Source organism: Urocitellus parryii, chromosome 4 (assembly GCF_045843805.1).
Source record: "Urocitellus parryii isolate mUroPar1 chromosome 4, mUroPar1.hap1, whole genome shotgun sequence".
In the NCBI taxonomy this organism is placed as follows: domain Eukaryota; kingdom Metazoa; phylum Chordata; class Mammalia; order Rodentia; family Sciuridae; genus Urocitellus; species Urocitellus parryii.
The window spans coordinates 54,188,359-54,212,703 of NC_135534.1; the positions used below are offsets into that span (position 1 = coordinate 54,188,359).

Genomic DNA, 24,345 nt, shown 5'->3' on the forward strand with positions numbered 1-24,345 from the left:
TGAGGGCGCTGGGTTCCGGGAGCCGCGAGCCGCGGGGCCCCACGGCCGCGGGCGCCTCAGCAATGTTTTACTCAGGGCTCCTCACGGAGGGCGGCCGCAAAGAGACCGAAATGCGGGAGGCGGCGTCGCTTCGGCAGCAGCGCAGGATGAAACAGGCCGTGCAGTTCATCCACAAGGACTCCGCTGACCTACTGCCCCTGGATGGCCTCAAGAAGCTGGGCTCGTCCAAGGACACGGTGAGTCCCCACTGCCGCGCCCGCCTTGGGATCCCCGCCGCCGCTCACGCCCCCGCCCCGGCCCTTGCAGCCAGGTCACCTCCGCATGGCTGGGGGCATGACCGCTGCTGCTTTCACTGAGTCACCCGCAGGGCCCGCAGCTGTCAGCTGCTGGGCCGATGCTCGGTCAGGGGGATTCCAACATTCCCTTGTGACTTGGGTTTCTCTAGGGATTCCGTAGTACCTTTCCTAACCTGCACTGGCTCTGGGGTTGCCTCCTCTCTCTCTCGGTGCTCTCCTTTCGGTTAGAAGGAAGAGACCCTGCCGACCTACCCTTTTTCCTTCAGGTCTCCTTTCCTCTCGCATATTTAATACTGAATTTGGTTCTTAGGATTCCAGCCTCTCTCAGCGTGGGCTTCCGCTGCCTCAGAGGCTGCGTGTCAGGTCCTATGACCCAGACAGAGGTGACTCCTAACGGATGAGTGAAGGAAGAGTGGAAAGAGAGGTTTCTTGACAGTCACCATATCCAGATGACTTTTGGTTCACTCCATGCCTCCCTATGCAGAATCTACTTCTTCGTTTGGTTTTGGTCTTATCTACCTCTGACTTTCCATCCTGACTGGGGAGAAAGAAAAGGGGAAGGTTCCCTGAACCCCAGACATCTCTTGATCATTCGCACCTCTCCTCCACCCCACCCCCCCTCAAGGTATAGGTGGAAGGAGGAAGCCAGGCTGCTCCAACTCACTGTCCAGCTATTGTGTGTAATAGCTGGAGCTGGGGCTGGTGCAGTCGTTCGTTTCTGGAAGACTTGACATTAAGTAAAAGTGAGTGCAGGCCTGGAACCTGGGTTAAAAACCATGCTGTCCTTTATCTATAGAATGGGGATGGACGACTAAAGGTTACCAAAGGACTGTATCCGATTCTCATCCCTCAGTCACTGTAGTAATGAGGGGCCAAATTTATGTTTAACTTTGTAGTTTTATCTGGACTTGTACTAAATTCACAATAACTTTATTAATCTGGGAGTAATTTATGAAACATTAATTATGTCACTTTTATAACTGAAATAAGTGTTCTACATAATCTTTCTAGTATTTTTATATTTTGAATTTTTGAACTATTTAATTTTGATGTGGTTGTTGGCTACAGGGTTCACTGAAATTGCCATTTCTGGCTCCAAGATGATAACAGAAGGCAGAGATTCTGCATCTACATTTTCTTTTTAAACAGTTCCAATGACACACCCATGCCAACCAATTTTCCCTCCCTGCCATTAGTGACTTATGTGCTAAGGATACCTACTCCAGTCATCTGTTTTTAAAACATTTTTTTTCTGCCTAAGCCACAAAATAGTTGATCTGATCATGCTAATGCAGAGTGAAGAGTGACATGTATTCCTGCAAAAGACATGACTCCCTTTTCCCTTCTCTCTCTTTAAAGCAGTCTAGATTCATTTAGCAGCCCATACTCAAGTCTTCACTTCTTCAGACCAAAACAGTCCTAGGTCCTGGAAGCTTCAGAAATCAGTAAAGAGAGAAATATTAGGAGGGGAATTAAAATGTGGACTTTTTCATATTGGATTTTAGATTTTGACATTTGATTGTCTTGGATTGTCAAGGACTCCCCCCTCCCCAAGAACTACCACAGTCTCCTTCTTCCTAAGATTTGTTATACTACTTCATGCTATGTTAGAAGAATTACATATGCTTTTCTGACTCCAATCTCTCACATCGAGCCACCAGGAGCTGATGGCATAGAACATTGCAGTAGATGCAAGAGGAAGCATCCTCAAGAAGCAGGATATTGCCATAGGTGTGACACACAGCAGTTGACTGTGAAGCTCTGAGCCATGGTTCACACTTTTTGTACCCATTATCATGGAGTTAATTTCCTTCTCTCACTGTTCTCTCACCTTTAATGTGCAAGTTATTGCACAGAAGAGTGAGAACAGGTCACAGAAACCAAAGCAAACTGAGGTAAGATTTAGACAGCTGTAAGACTAGGGTGAGACAGCATGTTTTAAGCTCTTTTGGGACTGATGTTGCAGTCTCAGTACAATCTTAGAACTATGTCTTATCATTTTACTTTATAAATAAATCTGGCAGGATAGACCAGTGCAGACTCCATATTCTCTTAGTAGACGTAAAATTTGGAAAGTGTTAAAATTAGTTGATAATTCTTAAAAAAATCTCAATAAAAAGGGGATAAAAAGGGAGGGTGAAGAGGAAGAAGAAAAATTAGCTTTCACCAACTTGGGGTTTATGCAACATGAAGATTGTGGTTTTTGTTTTTCCCCATATTAGTAACCTGTCTTTGAATTATGCTGTTGACTTTTTTGAATTATCTACCTCATACCATGTAATTTCTACAATATTCAGTGATAAGTCAGCCCTCTTTGGCAGAAATGACCTATAGGCAAACAAAGTGGTCATGTTCTTTTAGGCCCAGGAAAGTGCCTTTGTCTTATTATTTTGTGTTTGGAAATGGCTGCTATAAATTCTGCTATGGAAATTAATTTTATTTCATATGTCTGGCTCTCTTGTTTTTTTTTATCCTTTCATTCTGTTGTGTATTTTGTATTAGATTAAGAACTAAAAACAGAGATATAAGTCATATTTGATTTTTTTTAACCTTTATGAAGCTGGAAAAAAGAATGTTTCCATTCTTGCAGTCTTGCCTATTGTAATTTCTCTTGTTTTAGGTACCAGGTTTATAAAAGTTCTTCTCATTGTTCCAAAGGCTTTTTAGTTTTTAAAAATGTCACTTAATGGGGGCTGGGGCTGTAACCCAGTGGTAGAGTGCTTGCCTTTCACATGTGAGGTACTGGGTTCGATCCAGCACCACATAAAAATAAATAAATAAAGATATTGTATTCATCTACAACTAAAAAATATTTTTTAAAAAAGTCATGTCATGGATAATATGCTCCTTTTCCAATATATTATTATTGATCTATATGCTTTAAGCCATATCCTTGTCTGGTAGTAGAGAGTTTTCCTTTCCTATCTATTATTTCCTACCTATTCTGAAAATAGCCAAATGTTATAGTTGTATTCATTATAGTTAGGAATGAAGGCCAGGGCAAAGATGAATGAAGGCCAGGGCAAACATTGAGACAAACTGACCATGAAATACCTGATTAGAATCTCTCAATCAGAGTAGACTAGGGTAATGCCCTATAGTTTAGCCATCCATAATGCCACAAGTCTAGAGCTAGAGAACTTTGGAACCTTAGGAGAGAAGCATGAAATACCAGTATAACACCAGATGTTTCAAACTGATGATTTCCAGAACTGTCATCAAATCCTGGTTATAACAAAAATTTGGACTGTGTTCAGCATAGTCTAGGTGATAGGACCACAAAGATGAAAATAGAAAGGTTTCTATCTATAAGAAGTTTGTAACTTAGGATACGACACATTGGTTCATTTATCACAAAGATATTTATTGAGTACCTACTGCATGTTAGGTGGTAATCTAGGCATTGGAGATATGATGGTAAACCAAAACAGAGTTCCTGACATTATGGAACTTGTATTCTTCTGGGGAGAGGAGATGGAAAATAAAACCAAGTAAATATTTAACATATCAGGTAATAATCAGTATTGTGGAGAAAATAAATCTAGATTAGGGGAATAGAGAAGGTAATGTCCAGCATGGATTTAAAACCTTGCTATTTCTTACAGGACAGTCTGGAAAGGCCTCTCTGATAAGATTACATTTGAAGATATGCAGAAGGAAATGAAAGATCAAAGTATCTTTGGAAAGAGGATATAGGGAGAAGGAATAGCAAGTGCAAAGGTCTGGGCACCAGGGTACTTGATATGATTGAAGAATTGTAAGATGGCCAGTATGGCTAGAACAAAATGAGCAAAGGGGAGGGCTATAGGAGATAAAATCAGACATGCAGTGGGAGGCGAGATTACCAATGACCTTGTCAGCTAGTATGGAGGCTTTGGGGGCTTTTATCTGAGATGGGAGACCAGTGGAAGATTTTGAGCAGAGGGTTGACATGACATGATTTATTTTATAAAAAGATTACTCAAGCTTTATGTGGATTAGACTATAGAAGGTATAGAAGCAGGGTGAATGATCAGGAGGCTATTATATAGTAATTCAGGTGAGAGATGGTGGTGCCTCAGAGCATGTGGTAGCTGTGAAGGGGACAAAGTCATATTCTGGATATATTTTGAAGGCAGATTAATGGATTGAATGAAAAGTCTGAAAGAAAGAGTAGTCAAGGATGAACTCAAAGTTTTTGACTTAACATTTTGAATAACAGAGTTGTCATTTACTGAAACAGGTATGAAAACAGTGGGAGCAGGTGTGAGATAATGAATAAAAACCAGGATTTTGATTTTTGAATAAGTTTGGGCTCTTTAATAGTTATTCAAACGTAGATTTTGAATAGACATCATGCAAAAAGGTAAATAGCACAACCAGGCAGACTTTGCTAGTTGTCATGATGTTACAATAAATGCAAAAGAAGTAGGGGAAGAAGTCATCACTCTGGCTTGTGTGAGGACAGGAATGGAGATCAACATCTAATTACAGCTTCACCATTCCCTCTGAGCAGCTGTCTGTGAGAGAAGGCTGCCTCCAGAGCATGCTCTGTAGAACCTCAGAGTAAGAGGAATTTTATAGGTTATCTGCTTCAGTTTCTCACCCATTTGTGAATCCTTTCTGGAAAATTTAGTCTGTATGTATAGCTGGGAAACCTCCATCTCAGACCAGTCCACAAGCAGATAAAAATCTGGAAAATGCTATTTTCTTTGAAATAACATGTCTGCAGCCACATCAATGTTTATAGCAGCACAATTCACAATAACTAAACTGTGGAGCCAACATAGATGTCCTCCAGTAGATGAATGGATAAAAAAATGTGGCATATATACACAATGGAATTTTACTCAGCAATAAAAGAGAATAAAATCATGGTATTTGCAGGTAACTAGGTGGCGTTGGAGAAGATAATGCTAAGTGAAGTTAGCCAATCCCCAAAAACCAAATGCCGAATATTTTCTCTGATAAAAGGAGGCTGACTCATAGTGGGGTAGGGAGGGGGAGCATGGGAGGAATAGATGAATTCTAGATGGGGCGGAGGGGTGGGAGGGAAAGGGAGGGGGCAAGGGATTAGCAAGGATGGTGGAATGTAATGGACATCATTATCCAAAGTACATGTATGAAGACACGAATTGGTGTCAACATACTTTATATACAACCAAAGATATGAAAAGTTGTGCTGTATATGTGTAATAAGAATTGTAATGCAAAAAAAAAAAAAAGAAAAGAAATAACATTTCTGTTGGATCATGAGGCAGTGGCAGAGAAAACAGAACACAGAAGGCCCCGGGGCAATGTGACAACCTGCATTAGGCAGATTCATATTTATATCTACACACACACACATTTATTTATTTATTTTTAAGGATTTTTTTTTTTGTGTGTGTGTGTGTGTGTGTGTGTGTGATGCTAGGGATCAATCCCAAGGCCTTGTGCATGCCAGGCAGACACTCTACTACTGAGCCACATCCCCAGCCCAAGGATTCTTTAAAAAATTTTTTTAGTTGTACTTGAACACAATACTTTTATTTTATTTGTTTTTATGTGATGCTGAGGATCAAACCCAGTGCCTCACATGTACAAGGCAAGTGCTCTACTACTGGGCTCTAGCCCCTCCCATATGTTTTTAGGAACTGTAAATACAAGAATAATCTGTCTGTGTTCACATGGGACAGGATGGATCACGTATTATATATTCAGCTAGTAAGCAAAGAAAAGAAGGCAGAGATATTAGTGCCCTTTTCAATTTTTAAGGTTAGAGATGGATATATGTGTATTGGGTTTGAATCAGAGTCTATGTTGTCTATAGAATATGTATGAGGACTAAAATAACATAGGATTTTCAGGCCCTTTTAGGGTAGAAAAAAGTGAATGATATCCAGCTTCAACTTTAGGCTATGCATGAGAATTTAAAATACACATATATGCACACAAGTAACATTTGAATGTTTATATCTGACATGGTATTAAATGCTTTATATGGATAATTTCTCTTAATCCTCACAAAAGTACTATGAGGTACTTAGTAACTTGAACTTTAAATCATATACTTTTAGACACTACTCAAAATCAGAGGTTGAAAAAATTTTTCTGTTAAGGACCAAATAACAGACATTCTCAACTATATAGGCCAAACTCTTTCTCAACTGTTTAACTCTGTTCTTGTTTGCAAAAGGAGACATGGACATTATTCCAATAAAACTTTATTTATAAAAATAGGCAGCAGGCCAGATTTGGCCTGTGGGACATATTTGCTGACTCTAGTTGTAGGATTTGTTTTTTGTTTCTGTGGTACTTGGGATTGAACCCAAGGACACTCTACCTCTGAGCTACATCTCCAGCCCTTTTGGTTTTTTATTTTGAGACAGGGTCTCACTAAATTGCCAAGGCTGGCCTAGAACTTGCAATCCTCCTGCCTCAGTGTCCTAAGAAGCTGGAATTACAGGCATGCACGACCACACCTGACTCTAGTTGTAGTTTTAATGCTATCTAGAGACCTTGGATTTCTCCTCTGGGAATAAATGCTACAAAGAAAGCAGACTTCTATCATTTATTCTGTTTTCCAGTCTGTTCTGTTCTGAGCACTACAGAAATGCATTAATTTCTTTTTGTCTAGGTTTAGTATGGCATGGGTAAAGGGGTTGAGAAAATGGCTTTAGAAGTTTTACTCAAATCATAATTCTCTGGCACCCCACATTACAAGTCTTTTTCCTCTCACCTCACTTTTCTTTCTACTCTACTGCCTGGTTGGAAGAGATGTTTAAGCAGTGCTGCACTAGGTTGAGGAACTTCAGCCATTTCACCCAGAATAGAGCTCTGCCCACAGTGCCAGTTTCCTTCAGACGTTCTGGATGGTGATGGAGACACCACATTATAACTTGCATGGTTAAAGTTGAGATGCCTATAATAATCACATTTCAAAATATATAGAACCAGGAACTTCTTAGATTTAGTAGCTGTCTTGTTGTGGTTTAGCGTATAGTAGGATCCAAGTCAGGTAGGAGACTTGAGAATTATCTCCAAAAGTCCACCAAGGTACCTGTAGCACCTATCTTGCCAAGATAGCATTTGGAAAGACAATATTTCATAGATGAAAACACTTAAGCACATTTATAATGAAATAGTCAAAAAGTGGGAATACAAGCAATACAAACTATTATATAACTATTGAAGGGACTCTGAAAGAAAGAACTAGATAATGTTAATCAAGAGAAGGTTTTTTGAAGAAATAATGGGTAGAGGTCTGTCCATGCAGTATTGTGTCAAGAGCAGGGGATATATTTATGATCAAGTCTCTACCCTTGTGTAATTAAGATTCTAGTGAGTGGGTAGGTGTTATGGTTCAGTGGTAGAGTGCTTGCCTAGCATGTGTGAGGCACTAGGTTTGATTCTCAGCACCATATAAAAAATAAAATAAAGATATTGTGTCCATCTGCAACTAAGAATATTTAAAAAGAGACTCTAGGGAGGGAAACGAAATAGTAAACAAATAAACAAAATAATTCGGGGTTTCCAATTGCTATGAAAGAAAAACTGAAATATGTTAGTTATTAAAGAAGTGGGTTGCCTACTTTAAGTAGAATGGTCAAGGAAGTTATGTCTCAGGAAGTGACATTTAAGCTGAGATCTGAAAATTAAGAGCAAGCTAATTATTTGAAGAGTTGGGGAAGAATATTCCAAAAAGAGGGGCTAGAAAATATAAAGGTATTGGAATGGGAAAGGGTTTTGAACAAAAAAGTGAGCATGGATTGCATCAAATACATAAAGGGATGAGCGACAGGTACATGGAAGTTGGAGAGAAGAGCAGGAGCCAGCCCTGTAGTCCATAATGGAAAATTTGAATTTTGTTTGAAGAATGTGGGAAGCTATTGAAGAGTTTTGAGTAAGAGAGTATATTTTTAAAAACTCACTCTCACTACAATGCAGAGACTGGATTGGATAAAAGAATAGGTAGAAGACAAATTAGGAGGCTGTTGCAGTATGGATAAAAATTGATTATGTCTTGGTTAGATCGGAGATAGTGAAAAGGAGGAGAAGTAGATTTATTTCAGACATGTTTCGAAGGAAGAAGCAACAGTACTTGGAAGGGAGGTTAGGAAAAGAAAATAGTCAACAGATGAATGGATAAAGAAAATGTGGTTTATATGCACAATGGAATATTACTCAGCCATAAAGGAGAATGACTTTGTGACATTTGCCGGTAAATGAATGGGTCTGGAAACTAACATGCTAAGTGAAATAAGCCAATCCTAAAAAACCAAAGGTCAAATGTTCTCTCTGGTATGTGGATGCTAACCCATAACAAGGTGTGGAGAGGGGAAGAATAGAAGTTCAGTGGATTAACAAATGGGAATGAAGGGAAGGGATGAAGGGATAAGAATAGGAAAGACAGTGGAATGAATCTGATATAACTTTCCCATGTACATATATGAATACACCATAGTGAATTGCAATATCATGTACATCCTCAAGACTGGGATCTTAATTAGAATAAAATGTACCCCATGTTTGTATAAATAGGTCAAAATAGACTCTACTATCATGCATAACTAAAAAAAACAACAACAACAACACCAAAGGATGAGTGATCTGGGACGAGTAGTCAATACCTGTAGTCCCATCTACTTGTGAGGCCACTGAGGTGGGAGGATCACTTGAGTACATAAGTTCATGACCAGCCTGGGCAATACAGTGAGGCCTAAGCAACTCAGTGAGACCCTATCTCTAAATAAAATATAAAATAGGGCTGGGGATGTGACTCAGTTGTTGAGTGCTCCTGAGTTCAATCCCTGGTACAATGCTCCTCCCCCCACCTAAATACAGTGAGAATCCTGGTTCAAAAATAAAATCAATGGACATTGATGCCATTTACTAAAGTTGGCAGAAAGGAAGTAATCCAGAGTTTTGAAACTGATCAAGACTTGAATTTCAAACCTCTTTTATTACTGCTGAAGAAAGCAAGGCATAGAAAAAAGTAATGCTCAGGTCGCTTAGTTATTTACTTAAGGTAATATGGGATAAGTGGTAATTTGCTAAAAATAGAAAGTCTTTGTGGAGGAATAATTTAGCAAATGAGACTGGGAAGGAGGATGAATGGTAGTTAGTAAAAGATTTTGAATGCTAAGTTGAAGATTTTTGTTCACTACAACTGGCAAGAGAACCACTGTGGAAGAGAGGGATCAGGAAAGTAATGTTTTAGGATTATAGATACTTAGATTTTGCAATAACAGTGGAAATGAAGAAGAATATGTGAGATGTTAAGGAGGCAGAATTTCACTCTCTGAGGTAGGGGATAATACAGGAAGTGCAAGTATTATGGGAAAGATCGGTGAGAAAAGTTAAGTTTGAAGTGCCTATGGAGTGTATATAGTAAAGGAGTTAAAAAAAGACATTTGGATCTATGGGTCTAAACTCAGAAAGGAGAGCTGGATTTGAATTAGAGTCATCATTTTAAAGCCAGTAATTTATGCAATGAAAGCAAATAAAATTGCCCTGAGAGGATATACAGACTGAGAGAGAAAAGGACCAATGGGCAATGTGGAACACTGACATTTTAAAAATGAGCAGAGCTGGGCACAATGGCACAGGCCTGTAATCCCAGTGGCTCAGGAGGCCAAAGCAGGACGATTTCAAGTTCAAAGCCAGCCTCAACAAAAAATGAGGTGCTAAGCAACTCGGTGAGACCCTGTCTCTGAACAAAATCGGGCTGCGGATGTGGCTCAGTAGCCAAGTGCCCCGAGTTCAATCCCTGGTCCCACCACCCACCCTGCTGCCAAAATAAATAAATAAATAAATAATGAGCAGAAGTGAAGGAATCAGTGAAAAAGACAGATACAGAATAAACAGACATGTGGTTTTAGAAGCCAGAGGAAGAGAGTTTCAAGAAAAATGGCATGTTGAGTTTATTACAGCATTTACCTGATGACAGAATGTGAAAGAAAGCTTAAGGTTCATAGTAGTTAAATAGTTAACTCAAGATTTGTTTATATAGTAAACCCAAATATCTATAGGGGGTGTGTTTTAGAATGAGAAAGTAGGACAGATGTGGAAAATAGTTGCTAAGCTGATTATAGGATAATTTGGTATTTTACCTGTCTAAATTACAGTAGTGGGTGGGGGGAGCACATGCATGCACACACACCTCAGTTTTTTCATGACTGTCAGACACTGTTACTTATCTAGATTATCACCAATTCTTGGCCTACATGCTAAGTGAAATAAGCCAATCCTAAAAAACCAAAGGTCAAATGTTCTCTCTGGTATGTGGATGCTAACCCCAGGCCTGTTTCTATCTGCCTGACTCCTTTACAGAGAATAGAAAAACTAAATTCTCTCCCAAGGTCTCTTGCAGCTAGGAGTGGCCATGTGAGTTCTGACCAAGAAGATATAGGCAAAGAACTACTGAGGGAACTTCTGGGAGAGCTTTTATTCTGGTAAAAGGAATGGAGGGCATTAGCATGGTCCCTTTCTCCTTCCTCATTTCTTAAATATGGATATAAACCTGAAGTCCCTATATTATGACCATGGGGAATGTTCAAGAGAATGACAAAGATGGTAAAACATCTGGTTAACAGCTCAAAAGCTGTTAATCTGATGCGTTAATGTCAGTACCTTCAAATTTCTTGTTTTGTGAGAAAAATAGACCTGTATTTAAGCCACTGTAAACTGGCTTTTCTTGTGACTGAATTATTTCCTATTATATGGGATATTTTTGTATTTTATTATTTATAAAATATGTGTATGCAAATTAAATTAAACTGCTGCTTGTGTTAAGGATCACCATATTTCTAAATGGTGATACTGTTACTTTTTGATTTATTGCTTTTACTGTTATCTACTAATTTCATTAAAATGGATAAAGATTGTATTTTCTTATATTTTCCCATCATATCCTCTCTCTCCTATTATACTAATCTTCTGATAAAAAATTATTTTGGATCAAATCATCTTACATTATTATAACTATATTTACATTCTCAGCTGAGTCAAATATACCATGATTTTTTTCTTAAATAAAAATTTGTTTTTCTCAAAATTACTTTCTTTGTGTTTTTCTTTACTTAATTTTCAAAGTAAATTAAAATCTCTCCAAGAAACTTAAAACTATAGATGACCTAGCAAGTCCAATTTTTTTTTTCTTGGAGACATCCTTCCTGAAGCTGCAATTTTTCCCATTCCATTTTGGGCTAGTTGTTCTCTTTTTCCCCCCTATTTTTAAATTTTTAAAAATTTGTTGTAATTAGTTACACATGACAGTAGAATGCATTTTGACACATTGTATACAAATGGAGCACAACTTCTCATTCCTCTGGCTGTACGTAGTGCTGAGTCACACCAGTAATCATACATGTATATAGGGTGATTTCTGTCTCATTCTGCCCTCCTTCCCATCTCCACAGCCCTACCCCTTCCCTCACTCCCCTCTGCATAATGCAAAGTTCCTTCATTCTTCCCTACATGCTCCCCCACTATGGACCAGCATTTGCTTATCAGAGAAAACATTCAACCTTTGGTTTTTTGAGATTGGCTTATTTCATTTAGCATGATATTCTCTAGTTCCATCCACTTACCTGCAAATGCCATAATTTCATTCTTCTTTAAGACTGAATAATATGCTATTGTGTATATGTACCACATTTTCTTTATCCATTCATCTGTTGAAGGGCATATAGGTTGGTTCCATAGCTTAGCTATTGTGAATTGAGCTGCTATAAACATTGATGTGGCTGTGTCACTGTAGTATACTGATTTTAAGTCCTTTGGGTATAAACTGAGAAGTGGGATAATTGGGTCAAATGGTGGTTCCATTCCAAGTTTTCTGAGGAATCTCCATACTGCTTTCCACAATGGTTGCAATCCCACTAGCAATGTATGAGTGTACCTTTTCCCCCACATTCTTGCCAGGACTTATTGCTTATATTCTTGATAAATGCCATTCTGACTGGAGTAAGATGAAATCTTAGTTTTGATTTGCATTTCTCTAATTGCTAGAGATGATGAAGTGTCTGTTCATTTCCTTAGCCCATTTATTGATTGGGTTGTTTTTTTTAATGGTAGGTTTTTTGAGTTCTTTATGTATCCTGGTGATTAGTGCTGTATCTGAGGTTCGGGTGGTAAAGATTTTTTCCCATTCTGTAGGCTTTCTCTTTGTGTTATTGTTTCCTTTGCTGAGAAGAAGCTTTTTAGTTTGAATCCATTCCATTTATTGATTCTTAATTTTACTTCTTGTGCTTTAGGAGTCTTATTTAGAAAGTCAGGACCTAAGCTGACATGATGAAGATTTGGGCCTACTTTTTCCAGACTCGCTGTTCTTAAAGTCTGATAGAAAACCAATTCCTTAGACTTTTCCTTCAATATAATTCTCAGATTTTCCTTTGTTATTTTTTTCTCTATTGGATCCTTTTTTTGGGGCGGGGGATATGTTCCATTTGTTTCTCTTTGTTTCCCTCACTTTGGTGGAAGATGTCTTTCAGTTGCTTCTTTAGGATGTAGGGGAAATAGTTCTCTAAGTCTTGATTGTTTGGCTAGTTGTAGAAATTATGTACTCTCAGATTCTTGAAGGAATTATTCCATTGTCCTTTAGCATCCATTGTTACTGCTCAGTAGTCCTGTACCATTCTGGTTCCTAATCCTTTGGATGTGGCTCATCTTTTTCTCTTTGGAAGCTTTTGAAATCTTTGTCACCTATGATGTTCCATAGTGATGTGAAATCTTGATGTAGATCTTTTTTCTTTATTATGCTAGGCTCCACATGAGCCCTTTCAATCTTTTTAAAATACTTTTTAGTTTTTGATGGACCTTTATTTTATTTATTTATATATTGTGCTGAGAATCGAACCCAGTGTGTCACACACACTAGGCAAGCGTGCTACCACTGAGCCACAATCTCAGCTCCCCCTTTCAATCTTTAAACTTATGATCTTCAGTTCTGGCTTAGAACCCACAATAACTTTCAGCTGTTCTAGAAATCTGAAAACCTGTCCAAACAAACAATTAGTCTCAGTCTTTTGATTTACAGAAAGAGTACACTTTTGGCATTATTCCCAGCTGTCTGAGTCAAATAGGAGTATTTCATAGGCTTTAAACTAACCTATTTCCAACCCTAATCATACCCTATGACTATAGAAGTTCCAACTCCTCTAACTCCTAAACTTTTGCAGGGTTTTAGTTTAAGTGAGAAAACCATTTTCACAACTGGATACCAATAAATATAATAGCTCAAACATAATAGTTATTTTTTGTTAAGTAACAGTGCAGTCAGTCATTGGCATCTATGTTATATTATGATCCTATTTATGCATGTTTGTATTTTTTAGAAGTATATACTTCTATATGTAATGATCATTATTTGTAGGAAGTGGAACTATGAAGGGGCTGAGACGTTAAAGAGGCTTTCACCTTTAATCTTTTTTTTTTTTTTTGTCTGTTTTGGTACTAAGGATTGAACCCAGGGGCATACTGCCACTGAGCTACATCCCCAGATCTTATATTTATTTATTTATTTATTTATTTATCTTTGAAACAGGGTCTTGCTAAGTTGCCCAGTGTCTCCCGAGCCACTGGGATTACAGGCAGGTTTCGCCATGCCTGCCTCGCCTTTATTCTTATATTGTAATACTTTATTATTATTTAATATTTTATCATTATTATTATTATTAGGTACTGGGGATTGAACTCAAGGGTGCTCTGCCACTGAACTATATCCCCAGTCCTTTCTATTCTTTGAGACAGGTTCTCACCAAGTTTCTGAGGGTCTTACTAAGTTGCCAACGCTACCCTTGAACTTGCAGTTCTCCTGCCTCAGCCTCCTGAGTCTCTGGGATTACAGGCATGTGCCACTGCAGCCAACAGATATATGAATATATTACACTGAGTAAGAGTTTGAACTTTTTTGGTCACTAACTAAAAAAACAAATGAAAAGATAGAGGGGCAAAATGCACTGGAGAAGTAAAGTAAAATTAAGGCTGAAAATTGTCTACTGGATTCTAGATCATTACTGGTATTGTGAGATCAGAAGTAATCTCAGTGAAGAAAATATAGTATATCACGAAATAGACTTAATGGTTTAGGCTTAAAAATTATAGACAAGAGTGTGATTACAGATGAGGATGAGTTCAAGAGGCAGTATCTGGGGTTTTGGGTGAGTTTTTTCCTTAGTGTCTAGAAAATTTGAGATGTTCTTTAGCCTATGGAGGAAGGATCTAGGAGAAAGAAAGGAAAATACAGAAGATAATACAGAATAGAATGACTTCAAGGAGGATAATTTCAGAACTTGCCTTATTTGCCTCATTTGTCCTTAGATTAGGCCCCACTGCAAGATTAAGAGTAAGGAAGTGAAGTATTCAGCAAAACCAGTGTAAGATTGACTGGGGTTGTAGTTTGGTGGTAGAGTGCTTGCCTAGCACATGTGAGGCACTGGGTTCGATCCTCAGCACCAAATAATAATAAAAATTAGCTCAATTTACAGTAGCTGAACTATGGAACTAATCTAGGTGTCCTTCAATAGATGAATGGATAAAGAAAATGTAGTATATATACTCAATGGAATATTACTCAGCTTTAAAGAAGAGTGAAATTATGGCATTTACCAGTAAATGGATGGAGTTGGAGAATATCATGCTAAGTGAAATCAGCCAATCCCAAAAAACTAAATGCCAAATGTTTTCTCTAATATGAGGATGCTAACTCACAATAAGGCTGGGGGCTCGGCACTAAAGAAGAATAGTGTTCCCTTAGATTAGGTAGAGGGAAGTGAAGGGAGGGCAGGGAAGGGGATGTGGGGATAGGAAAGATAGTAGAATGAAACAGACATTATTACTTTATGTATACATGTGATTGCATGACCAATATGATTCCACAACATGTACACTCAGAAAAATGAGAAATTATATCCCATCTATGTATGATATAGCAAAGTACACAAATGCATTCCACTGTCATGTATAATTAATTAAAACAAATAAAAAATAATTTAAAAAATGGGAGAGTCCCAAGCTTTAGGTAAAAGGGATTTGATTAGATGGCTTGTGAAACCCCTTCCAATCTTCAATTCTACAAATTCATTTTATCAAAGTTGGTCCTCCTAGGCATGAACTTGAAAGAAACAAACACCCTGCTTTAGAAGGCTTGAGCAGGAAATGCAGGCTATTAGTGAGAGAGAATAGGATGAAGAATTTACTTTTCTTTTGAGGAGCAAAGCATATTGCATCACAAAATTGGACAGAGTTAGCACTTCCTCTAGCCCCTTATGAAGCTAGGAAGCTCTCATTTTCTTTATAAGTGCCTTTCCCGCCTCTTTCCCCGGGGACACTAATTTAGAATCTGCTTTGCCAAGAACCAGTATATTTTAGGAATTCATTTCTTCACCTCACCAGGGTTATAGTGAGTCATGGATCTGACTCCATTCTTCTTTAGAAATCTGTAAGGTGAAAGATAATGAAGACCTCCAGTGCTACCCCTGCCCTAGGAATATTTTAGGCTCTGGGCTTCTAAGGGTGATTTATTCCCTTCCCCCTGGAATTGAAGAAGGAATGTGTTATATGCTAGATATCCTTTGAGGGATTTTAAAAAAATTTTTTTTTAGTTGTAGTTGGACATAATACCTTTATTTTATTTATTTATTTTTATGTGGTGCTGAGGGTCGAACCTAGCACCTCGAATATGCCAGGGCAACACTCCACCGCTGAGCCCCAGCCCCAGCCCCCCTTTAAGGGATTTTTATGTGTATTATAAACTGAGCATTAGATGCCTGTTTATAGAAATTTCTCAGGTCAAGCGACTTCAAAAGATGTTCTTAGGGGGCCACTTGGAGTAGGAACAAAAGGGCCTGAATACATCTTCTGGAAAAACTCTCCTAAGCTCTATCAAAAATCAGACTTAAACAGTCCTCATTCTACTTTCTAATATTGGGTATCCTGGCACACACATAAGATCTAAATAAATTCCTGCTTCTTGGTTAGTGTCTGCCCCTCTTATGCCCCAACTTTTTGACCCATTGAAGAAAGGGGTTGGATAACAAAATGAGGCAAGAAAAGCCAGTGATTTGAGGTTATCAGTGAGGATGATTGTTATGGGTTCTGTGAGATTCCAAAGTATGTCTGTTGAAAAGCTTGTTCAGCAAATGTGAATCCCTTTTCCACCCTATCCATCCCATGGAATCACACAAGAGCCATGTCACCAAAGCATTTGCAGACTAGGTGTATATAATAATGTTAAAGGAGTAAAACGTGACATAAAAGTAAATAGCAAGGCACATTTCTTCAGCCTGTGGGAGTGAGCTCCCCTTTCTGTAAGGCACTGATTTACAGATTACTTATTCCAGAATAAGGTCACTTTCCCCTTGAAATGCCCTTACAAGGGGAAAAAAAAGGCAGGAGTCCACATCACCAGGGTTTTACGACTCTGTTGAGCCATAGAGTAGTCATTGGTTTTATCCATATTTTCCAGTTTCCTACTTTACCTTTTCATTTATTCAGGGTAACCTGTTGAAAATTGGCTTATAGCACTTGCTGACAATGAGAAATCCCCACTTGAAGGAAGGGTAGAGTTCAATCATGTGAGGGTAGAGTTCAATCATGTGAGGTTCCTTCATTATTTTTGTGGTACTTTGGGAGTAGAAGGAGAAGGGGGAAGTTACCTATCTCTAAGAAGTCTCTGTTTTCTATCCCTCAAGCAACCTCATAACATTCTGCAGAGGCGACTCATGGAAACCAACCTGTCTAAGTTCCGAAGCAGTCGTGTACCTTGGGCCTCCAAGACCAACAAATTCAATCAAGCTAAGTCTGAGGGGCTAAAGAAGTCTGAGGATGATGATATGATTTTGGTTTCTTGTCAGGTAATGTTCAGAGAATAGCTTTTCTGGGCTTGAGGGCAGGATTTGGGTGGGGCCCTTTATGATCCCAATAAAAGGTGCTTTCCTCCAAAACTTCTAGACAGTGGGTCTCATCGTGGAATTCATAAATGACTTTTAAAGGGGGCATTCTGGGAAACACTGGAAGTATATGCAATATTTGGTTTGCATGTTCATCTTTATGGGAAGGACCAAAACTTTCATCAGATTTATAAAGGGGTATGTGATTTTTTAAAAAATATATTTGGTATATAGAATTAAATACCCAAAGTCCTTTGAGATGTTTTGTCACCCTTGGATTCAGCAGGAAAAAGAGCCAATCAGAGGCAAATTTAGCAGTGGGTAAAGATGGGATCCTACCAACCCATAACTGGGAGGATGCTATCCAACCCTGCCTTTCATTTGACATCTGCTGCTTCTCTGCCTCTCCTTTTCTTATTGCTTCTCTGGCTTTTATTTAACAATATGTTTCCTTCCCACAGTGTGCTGGAAAGGATGTGAAAGCCTTGGTTGACACAGGCTGTCAATACAATATCATCTCCTCAGCCTGTGTAGACAGATTGGGGTAAGTAGCCACTTGTTCTGGGTGGAAATCAGATGTGAATGCACTTTTTGCTTGAATATATTTTGAGGTTAGACATCCACAGAAGTACAAAGAGAAACATACAAAAGTCAGATCTCAGCTGGAACCAGAGTTCTTATAGAGGAAACAAGGGGTAGGTTCTCAGGCATCTGGGAGAAGTCAGTGAGCCAGGAAGTCTTAGGCTTTCTGTTAGCTCCCACCTATTAAGTTCTGAGCAAAGATCTATAGATTCTGGAATGAGAACATGGGACTTCTGATTTACCATATGCCCTGCTCTGGTCCACCAGACAGTAAGTCAGAAGTAACTGTCCTATTGTTACTCCTGGTGAGTAAAAGCAGGGATATTGTTGGTCTTAACTTACTCAGGACTTGGAGAACACACTGCCGGAAGAAGCATTAGTCGGAACTAAGAATAGGCTGCTGTTGCTGCTGGGCCCTGGCTGTCATAGGAGTGATTTCTTTTTCTTTTTTAAAGAGAGAGAGAGAGAGAGAGAATTTTAATATTTATTTTTTAGTTTTTGGCAGACACAACATCTTTGTTTGTACGTGGTGCTGAGGATCAAACCCGGGCCGCACGTGCCAGGCGAGCGTGCTACCGCTTGAGCCACATCCCCAGCCCCCACAGGGGTGATTTCACTGGGAGTTTCTTAGTGCCTCTCCTCCCCACGAAGAACATGTAAAATCAGGTCCTACTGCTTCCCCTGCTGGGGAATGAGTGGGAGGAGGACACCTAGTATATCGAATGTCTTCAGTTCTCTTAACAGATAGAACTGGGCTCTCCCTCTTTTAGTCAAGAGAAAACCATTCTGTATCTTGCCTACTTTCTACTCAAGCTCTACTTTTCTTCTTTCTACTCTTTCCTTCAAAGTACCAGATGGGCCTTGAAGTCTAGCCCAGAATCAGTAAGATCAACCCAATAATCACTTTCCATATTTCTAGCCCTAAGTACAATAAATTATTCCCTAGCCCAAATCTCTGCAATGATACAATCACTGATATAGACATCGTGGTCCAGTTTGAGTTACATTCAAGACATCCATATTCTTAAGTAGGCTTTATATAGGGCTTCATTCTGTGTCTACTCCATCTTTTATCCCTCGCCACCACTATGACTCTTTGAAGTTGACTCTATGTATTTTGTATATTGCTATGTAGTGTTGGTGATGGAGGAGTCTGGGACTCAAGTGCTCTTGCGGGATGAATCCTGAGCTCTTATGTGGTAAAGAGATGAGATATGGTGCAACATGATGGTTCCAGAACAACTAATAATGTTCTGTGTATAATTAGGCAGCAGACTGCCATGATTCTCGAGAAATTAATAACCATCTGTAAAACTGCAGTTATTTTTCTTTTGGATAGGCTGTAACACCAAAAGACAGGATGTGGAGGAAAGCAGAAGTATTGGCACAGAAAGTCCATAATTATTTATCTACCAACCCATAATAGCTCGGGTGCTAGCTATTCCAATAGGCTTATATAATTATGTGAAACATTGGTGCTATTCTTTTCCTTCTTCTTGCCAGGTAATATTCAGAGAATAGCTTTTTTTTTAAATAGAAAAGTCAAATTAATGAGAATTTTCTCTATAATATTCCTTGCTGATACCATTATTCCATGCATTTACGAAATACATACTTGCTCCCACTAACCTTATAGCCTGAGACAAACCTTCTAAAATTAGGATTAACCCACCTTCTTTGATATTTGTTACCCACAGACGAGTAAAAGGACATATTAACTAAACTGCTCACACATAGGTGGGAAGTTAGGATGCAGAATAGGATACTCTCTGAATATGTCAACTTTCCTATTTCACCAATGCAGATAGTGATATAAGTTTTTTGAAAATAGTAAACGAAATTTAGGGGTTTTTTTTTAATATTCCCATGGCATGTTTAGGACAAAATGCTGAAACACATGTAGCCTGGATAGTTCTTATTTTAGTAAATTAATCTCCAGAAATCCCTAGAGAATTCCAATTGTGGATCAGAAGGTAGGCATTGCTGGATTCTACCAGAAACCTCTGCCAAGAGGATTCTGATATCTTTCTTTCTGGTGCAGACTCAAGGAGCATGTCAGATCTCACAAGCATGAAGGAGAAAAGTTTTCTCTACCCCGACATCTCAAAGTGGTGGGCCAGATAGAGCACCTAGTGATCACAATGGGCTCCCTGTGCCTGGACTGCCCAGCAGCTGTGGTTGGTGAGTAAAATGGGAAACTGAACCTATGGGCCCTAATGTAAACCCTCATGAGAGCTCATGCCTGTAAATACTTTCTCAAAATCCCAGTTTCTCATTTTTCTGTGCTATAGACCTTGTTCCAATTTTGTCATCTAAAGTATTAGACGGACCCAAGCTAATTTAAAACATGCTAAAAATCAATCAGAAAAACAATTGTGGAACTCAGACTTAAAAATCATGGAGCAAGGAAACAAACATTTTTGTGTGCAGGTGAAACTATCCCAGGAGCTTTCCATTAATTAGTTAGTGGCACAAAACAAAATCCTCTCACTCCTTTTCCATAAATCCCTTAATAATTTCCCATCTACCTCCTACAATATTCCTCTCATGCATTCTCTTCTAAACTGTTCTTGTTTTTGACTACAGGTCTCTGTCTTTTAGAGTGAAAAGACTTGCATTTGAATCTTGACTGCATCCTTTTTTTTAAAATGAAAAACATAACCAATTAATAACAGAAAAATACAAATTATCTTTGGGGAACATACCTTGTTCACAGACAACCATGTGCATAAGACACACATATATACAGCTCCTGAAATCCCTTGCTTTTTAACTATAGTGATCTGAGAAAATTACTTAATAATAGATACTTAACAGATGTTCATTAGCTGCTGGCCAGAAGGAATGAAGGATGAAATGAACCTAATGATGATCAAACTGGCTTCTAAGCCATCAAGGAAATGGCTGAATCTTATTATTTTTTGTTTCATTTTCTTTTCATTAGAGGACAATGAGAAAAACTTGTCTCTTGGTCTCCAAACTCTCCGATCCCTGAAGGTAGGATTGACTTCACTTTTCCTCTGATGTTTCCTTTTTGAGGCAGGGATCCTTTTGTATGGGGACCCTATTGTGGAGTTATTGAAAAGGGCTGGGGATGTAGCTTAGTGGTAAAGCAACCCTGGGTTCAATCCCCAATATCAAAACAATAAAGTGACCAGTGATTCTCCTTTGTTTCCAGTGTATCATAAATTTGGATAAGCACCGGCTGATCATGGGGAAGACAGACAGGGAAGAAATCCCTTTTGTGGAGACAGTTTCTTTGAATGAAGACAAGTAAGTGTTCAGATTGGGCCAGGAAAAGTCAAACTCATTTGTCATGAGATGAGGGGATTCTCAGACAGTATGTGGGTTACATCCTGCCTTTAGCTTTCAATCATACCCCAAGCCCACCCCTTCCCACCCCCATAGTTCACTATCCCACAAAACTCTGTGGCCAATACTTCAGAATGAGCAGTGATAAAACCATACAAAGTGGGGAAAATGGGGAACTTTTAAACCAAAGTTTGATTTGCCTTCAGTCTTTTTTTAATTTGGTGTCATTTTTCTGATGTTTCTTTCTCATTTCAGCACTTCTGAAGCATAACTACAGTGTATAGCATAACTGCACGTGTGCACACACACCAGGTTGACAGATTGAGAAAACTGGGTTTGAACCAAATGCTGTAGCAACTTGCTGTGGACCAAGTCCTTCCCTCGAATAGATGCTCCAGGGACTCCTTCCCACTCACACCTTTATAGACTACTGTCTGTGCTTAGAGATCTTGTCTGGTTACAGCCATTGTTTTCTACTTCTTTGATCACTTAATTTATAGACCCTTTTTGACACTGCCAGGTCTCCCTTGTGGCCTATTTCTCTGCTTCTTCCAAGAAATTAATTAGTTAAGTGTAGGGGCTGCCAGGTTGTATTTCTTCATAGATACACTTGCTTTTCCTATAGCTAAATGTGTAACAAACAGGAACCTGACTTTTATCTCCTTTCAGAGATATAGGAAACCTATGTATTGGAATTAGATTCCCTTCTAATTAATTGATTTATCAAGTATGAATTGATCGTAAAGAGCCCAGATAAGTAATCTAGTCGAAACCTTTATTTAAAGGTCCAGAGAGGCCAGTGAATTATCTAAACTTATATTTAAAGTCAGTGACAGAAGGGACCTAAAATTCAAACCTGATTTCTAAGCTAAAGCTCCTGTGCTGACTCATTTGTTTTCAAGCCTTAATGGAAAGCAAAAAGGTATGTGTAAAAAACCAAAAAGGCAGGGTAGGGAGATTTGTGCTTGGAGATGTATTCCAGGAGGAACTGGGTCACCTTCTTTGCTAGGTGCCAAGCCCACTAATAGTTCCCTCCCCTAAATTGTTACATGTAGGCCATTATCTCAGTGCCTAAAGACTGAAGGTACAAAATGAAATAGTCTTTCACTGAAAACTTCTTGAACAGGAGGAAGGGGAAGAAACCACAGATGGAGGAATATTAATCCCTCTCTGAGATATAATTGAAGGCTTCAGTGAATAATAGGGGCATCACTGAGACATTGAGTGTCCCCAAGATCCAGTCAATATTTTTGCCTAGCTTGACAAAGTAGTTGGAAATAGGGGTAAGGAAAGGAAATTTAAAAAATTCTGAGCAGGGCCAGAATAGAAGGGAGCAGACTAAGTAGAATCAATTGGTAGGGAGGCCTACTGGGGGAAACCTTTCTAGGATGGTGGTAAGGAGTAAAACTGACAGGCAGGGAATCAAAGCTTGGGGAAGTCCCCAGCTCTGTCTTCTTACAAAGAAGTAGAGCACTGGGTGGTGTTAAGAACAACCCTTTTTAACTGATGTGATGCAGCAATCTGTATACGGGATAAAATTGGGAGTTCATAACTCATTTGAATCAAACTGTGAAATATGATGTATGAGGAACTATGTAATGTTTTGAACGACCAACAATAAAAAAAAAAAAAAAAAAAGAACAACCCTTTTATAACTGCTCAGTATTCCCTGACCCCTATCAAAGAGTTGGGGATATCATGAGGGTAGGGTTGGAACTTTTTTGTTAGGGTGTCAGCTTAGGCATACCTACAATGGAATCCCCCCTTCAGTTCAGTCATATAAGTGGTGTTTGGAAAAAAAAATAGGAAAGATAGCCAGCTGTAAGTATCACTTTAAGATATTCCCAAGTCTACCCTTGGTTCACAGCAGTAGTTCACGTGGTGTTTAATGGATCCCACTTTGAACCTTGCCAACTACCACCAACTATTTTGTTTTTTTTTCTTTTTTTAATTGGTTGTTCAAAACATTACAAAGCTCTTGACATATCATATTTCATACATTAGATTCAAGTGGGTTATGAACTCCCATTTTTACCCCAAATACAGATTGCAGAATCACATCGGTTACACATCCACATTTTTACATAATGCCCTATCAGTAACTGTTGTATTCTGCTACCTTTCCTATCCTCTACTCTCCCCCCTCCCCTCCCCTCCCATCTTCTCTCTCTACCCCCATCTACTGTAATTCATTTCTCTCTTTGTTTATTTACCCATTCCCCTCACAACCTCTTATATGTAATTTTGTATAACAATGAGGGTCTCCCTCCATTTCCATGCAATTTCCCTTTTCTCTCCCTTTCCCTCCCACCTCATGTCTTTGTTTAATGTCTCTTTGCTTCCTGCTCTTCCTCCCTGCTCTGTTCTTAGTTGCTCTCATTATATCAAAGAAGACATTTGGTATTTGTTTTTTAGGGATTGGCTAGCTTCACTAAGCATAATCTGCTCTAGTGCCATCCATTTCCCTGCAAATTCCATGATTTTGTCATTTTTTAGTGCTGCGTAATACTCCATCCACCAACTATTTTGTCTAGTGTTTAGTTCCTGCCACTATCAAACAATTTCTTGGAACCTGAATATTTTTACCCTCACAGAAGCTCCCTAAAGATTAGGAACTTGGTGACCCCCATTTGAACAATTAGGCAGTCATTGGTCATTGTCACTGGGTCATTCCCTAGGCCTCTTTCCTATCAGCCTCTACAAAGGAAGCTGGATGGACATATCTGCATTGCCATAGTGGAGCAGACTAGGCTACATCTGAAGCTCAGTATGTGAACCAAAGATTGCCAACTTCAGTCTGTCCTTTAGCTACACCCATTCCCTTACCTAGGAGATATTTGCTCCTTCCCACACTCCTCTCCCATCATGTGATGCTTTGTCCTGTGTCTTATCCTAGGATAGAGCTGAAATATTTAACTCCTTGTTTTCCTACATTAAAGTTTAACTCCAAGTCTTGACTTGTGGCCACATGTGAGGCATATTTCAGGCTCTTTCTGGTTTATCCTTATTGAATTCCCTTTAGACCAAGTAAGCCAGGAATTCTCAGATTCTGCAAAGATGCAAGTGATTCTGGTTCTTAGTTTAGGACCATATAGCATTAGGAGGATGATTACATAGTGTTTAATGATCCTCTGGTCTCTGAAAATCAGTAAGCAATTTTCTTGATGGAGACACCTAAAAATGCCTAAAGGCAATTAGGGTAAGTCTTAAAATTCATTAACTTTCTTTAAATGCTCCAAGTGGATTACTCTGATAGCTTTTATCTCCCTGAGGTTCATAAGGGAGCACTGTCTACTTTGGAG

The 24,345-nt window shown here is 38.9% G+C and overlaps 1 protein-coding gene across 1 annotated transcript; it reads left to right on the forward strand.

Moving 5' to 3' along the window:
- On the forward strand, positions 1-22,610 carry Nrip3 (nuclear receptor interacting protein 3). Its single transcript, XM_026409565.2, has 7 exons — positions 1-236; positions 16,952-17,113; positions 17,611-17,693; positions 19,773-19,912; positions 20,676-20,728; positions 20,910-21,004; positions 21,299-22,610. The coding sequence occupies exons 1-7, from the start codon at positions 63-65 to the stop codon at positions 21,312-21,314; spliced, it is 723 nt and encodes a 240-aa protein (XP_026265350.2). The 5' UTR covers positions 1-62; the 3' UTR covers positions 21,315-22,610.
- Positions 22,611-24,345: the final 1,735 nt, after the last annotated feature.

Coding starts and splice junctions, on each gene's coding strand:
- Nrip3 (XM_026409565.2), top strand. CDS start 63: ATGTTTTACTCAGGGCTCCTCACGGAGGGCGGCCGCAAAGAGACCGAA. Junction 19,913..20,675: donor CTGCCCAGCAGCTGTGGTTG/GTGAGTAAAATG, acceptor TCTTTTCATTAG/AGGACAATGAGAAAAACTTG. Junction 20,729..20,909: donor AAACTCTCCGATCCCTGAAG/GTAGGATTGACT, acceptor CTTTGTTTCCAG/TGTATCATAAATTTGGATAA.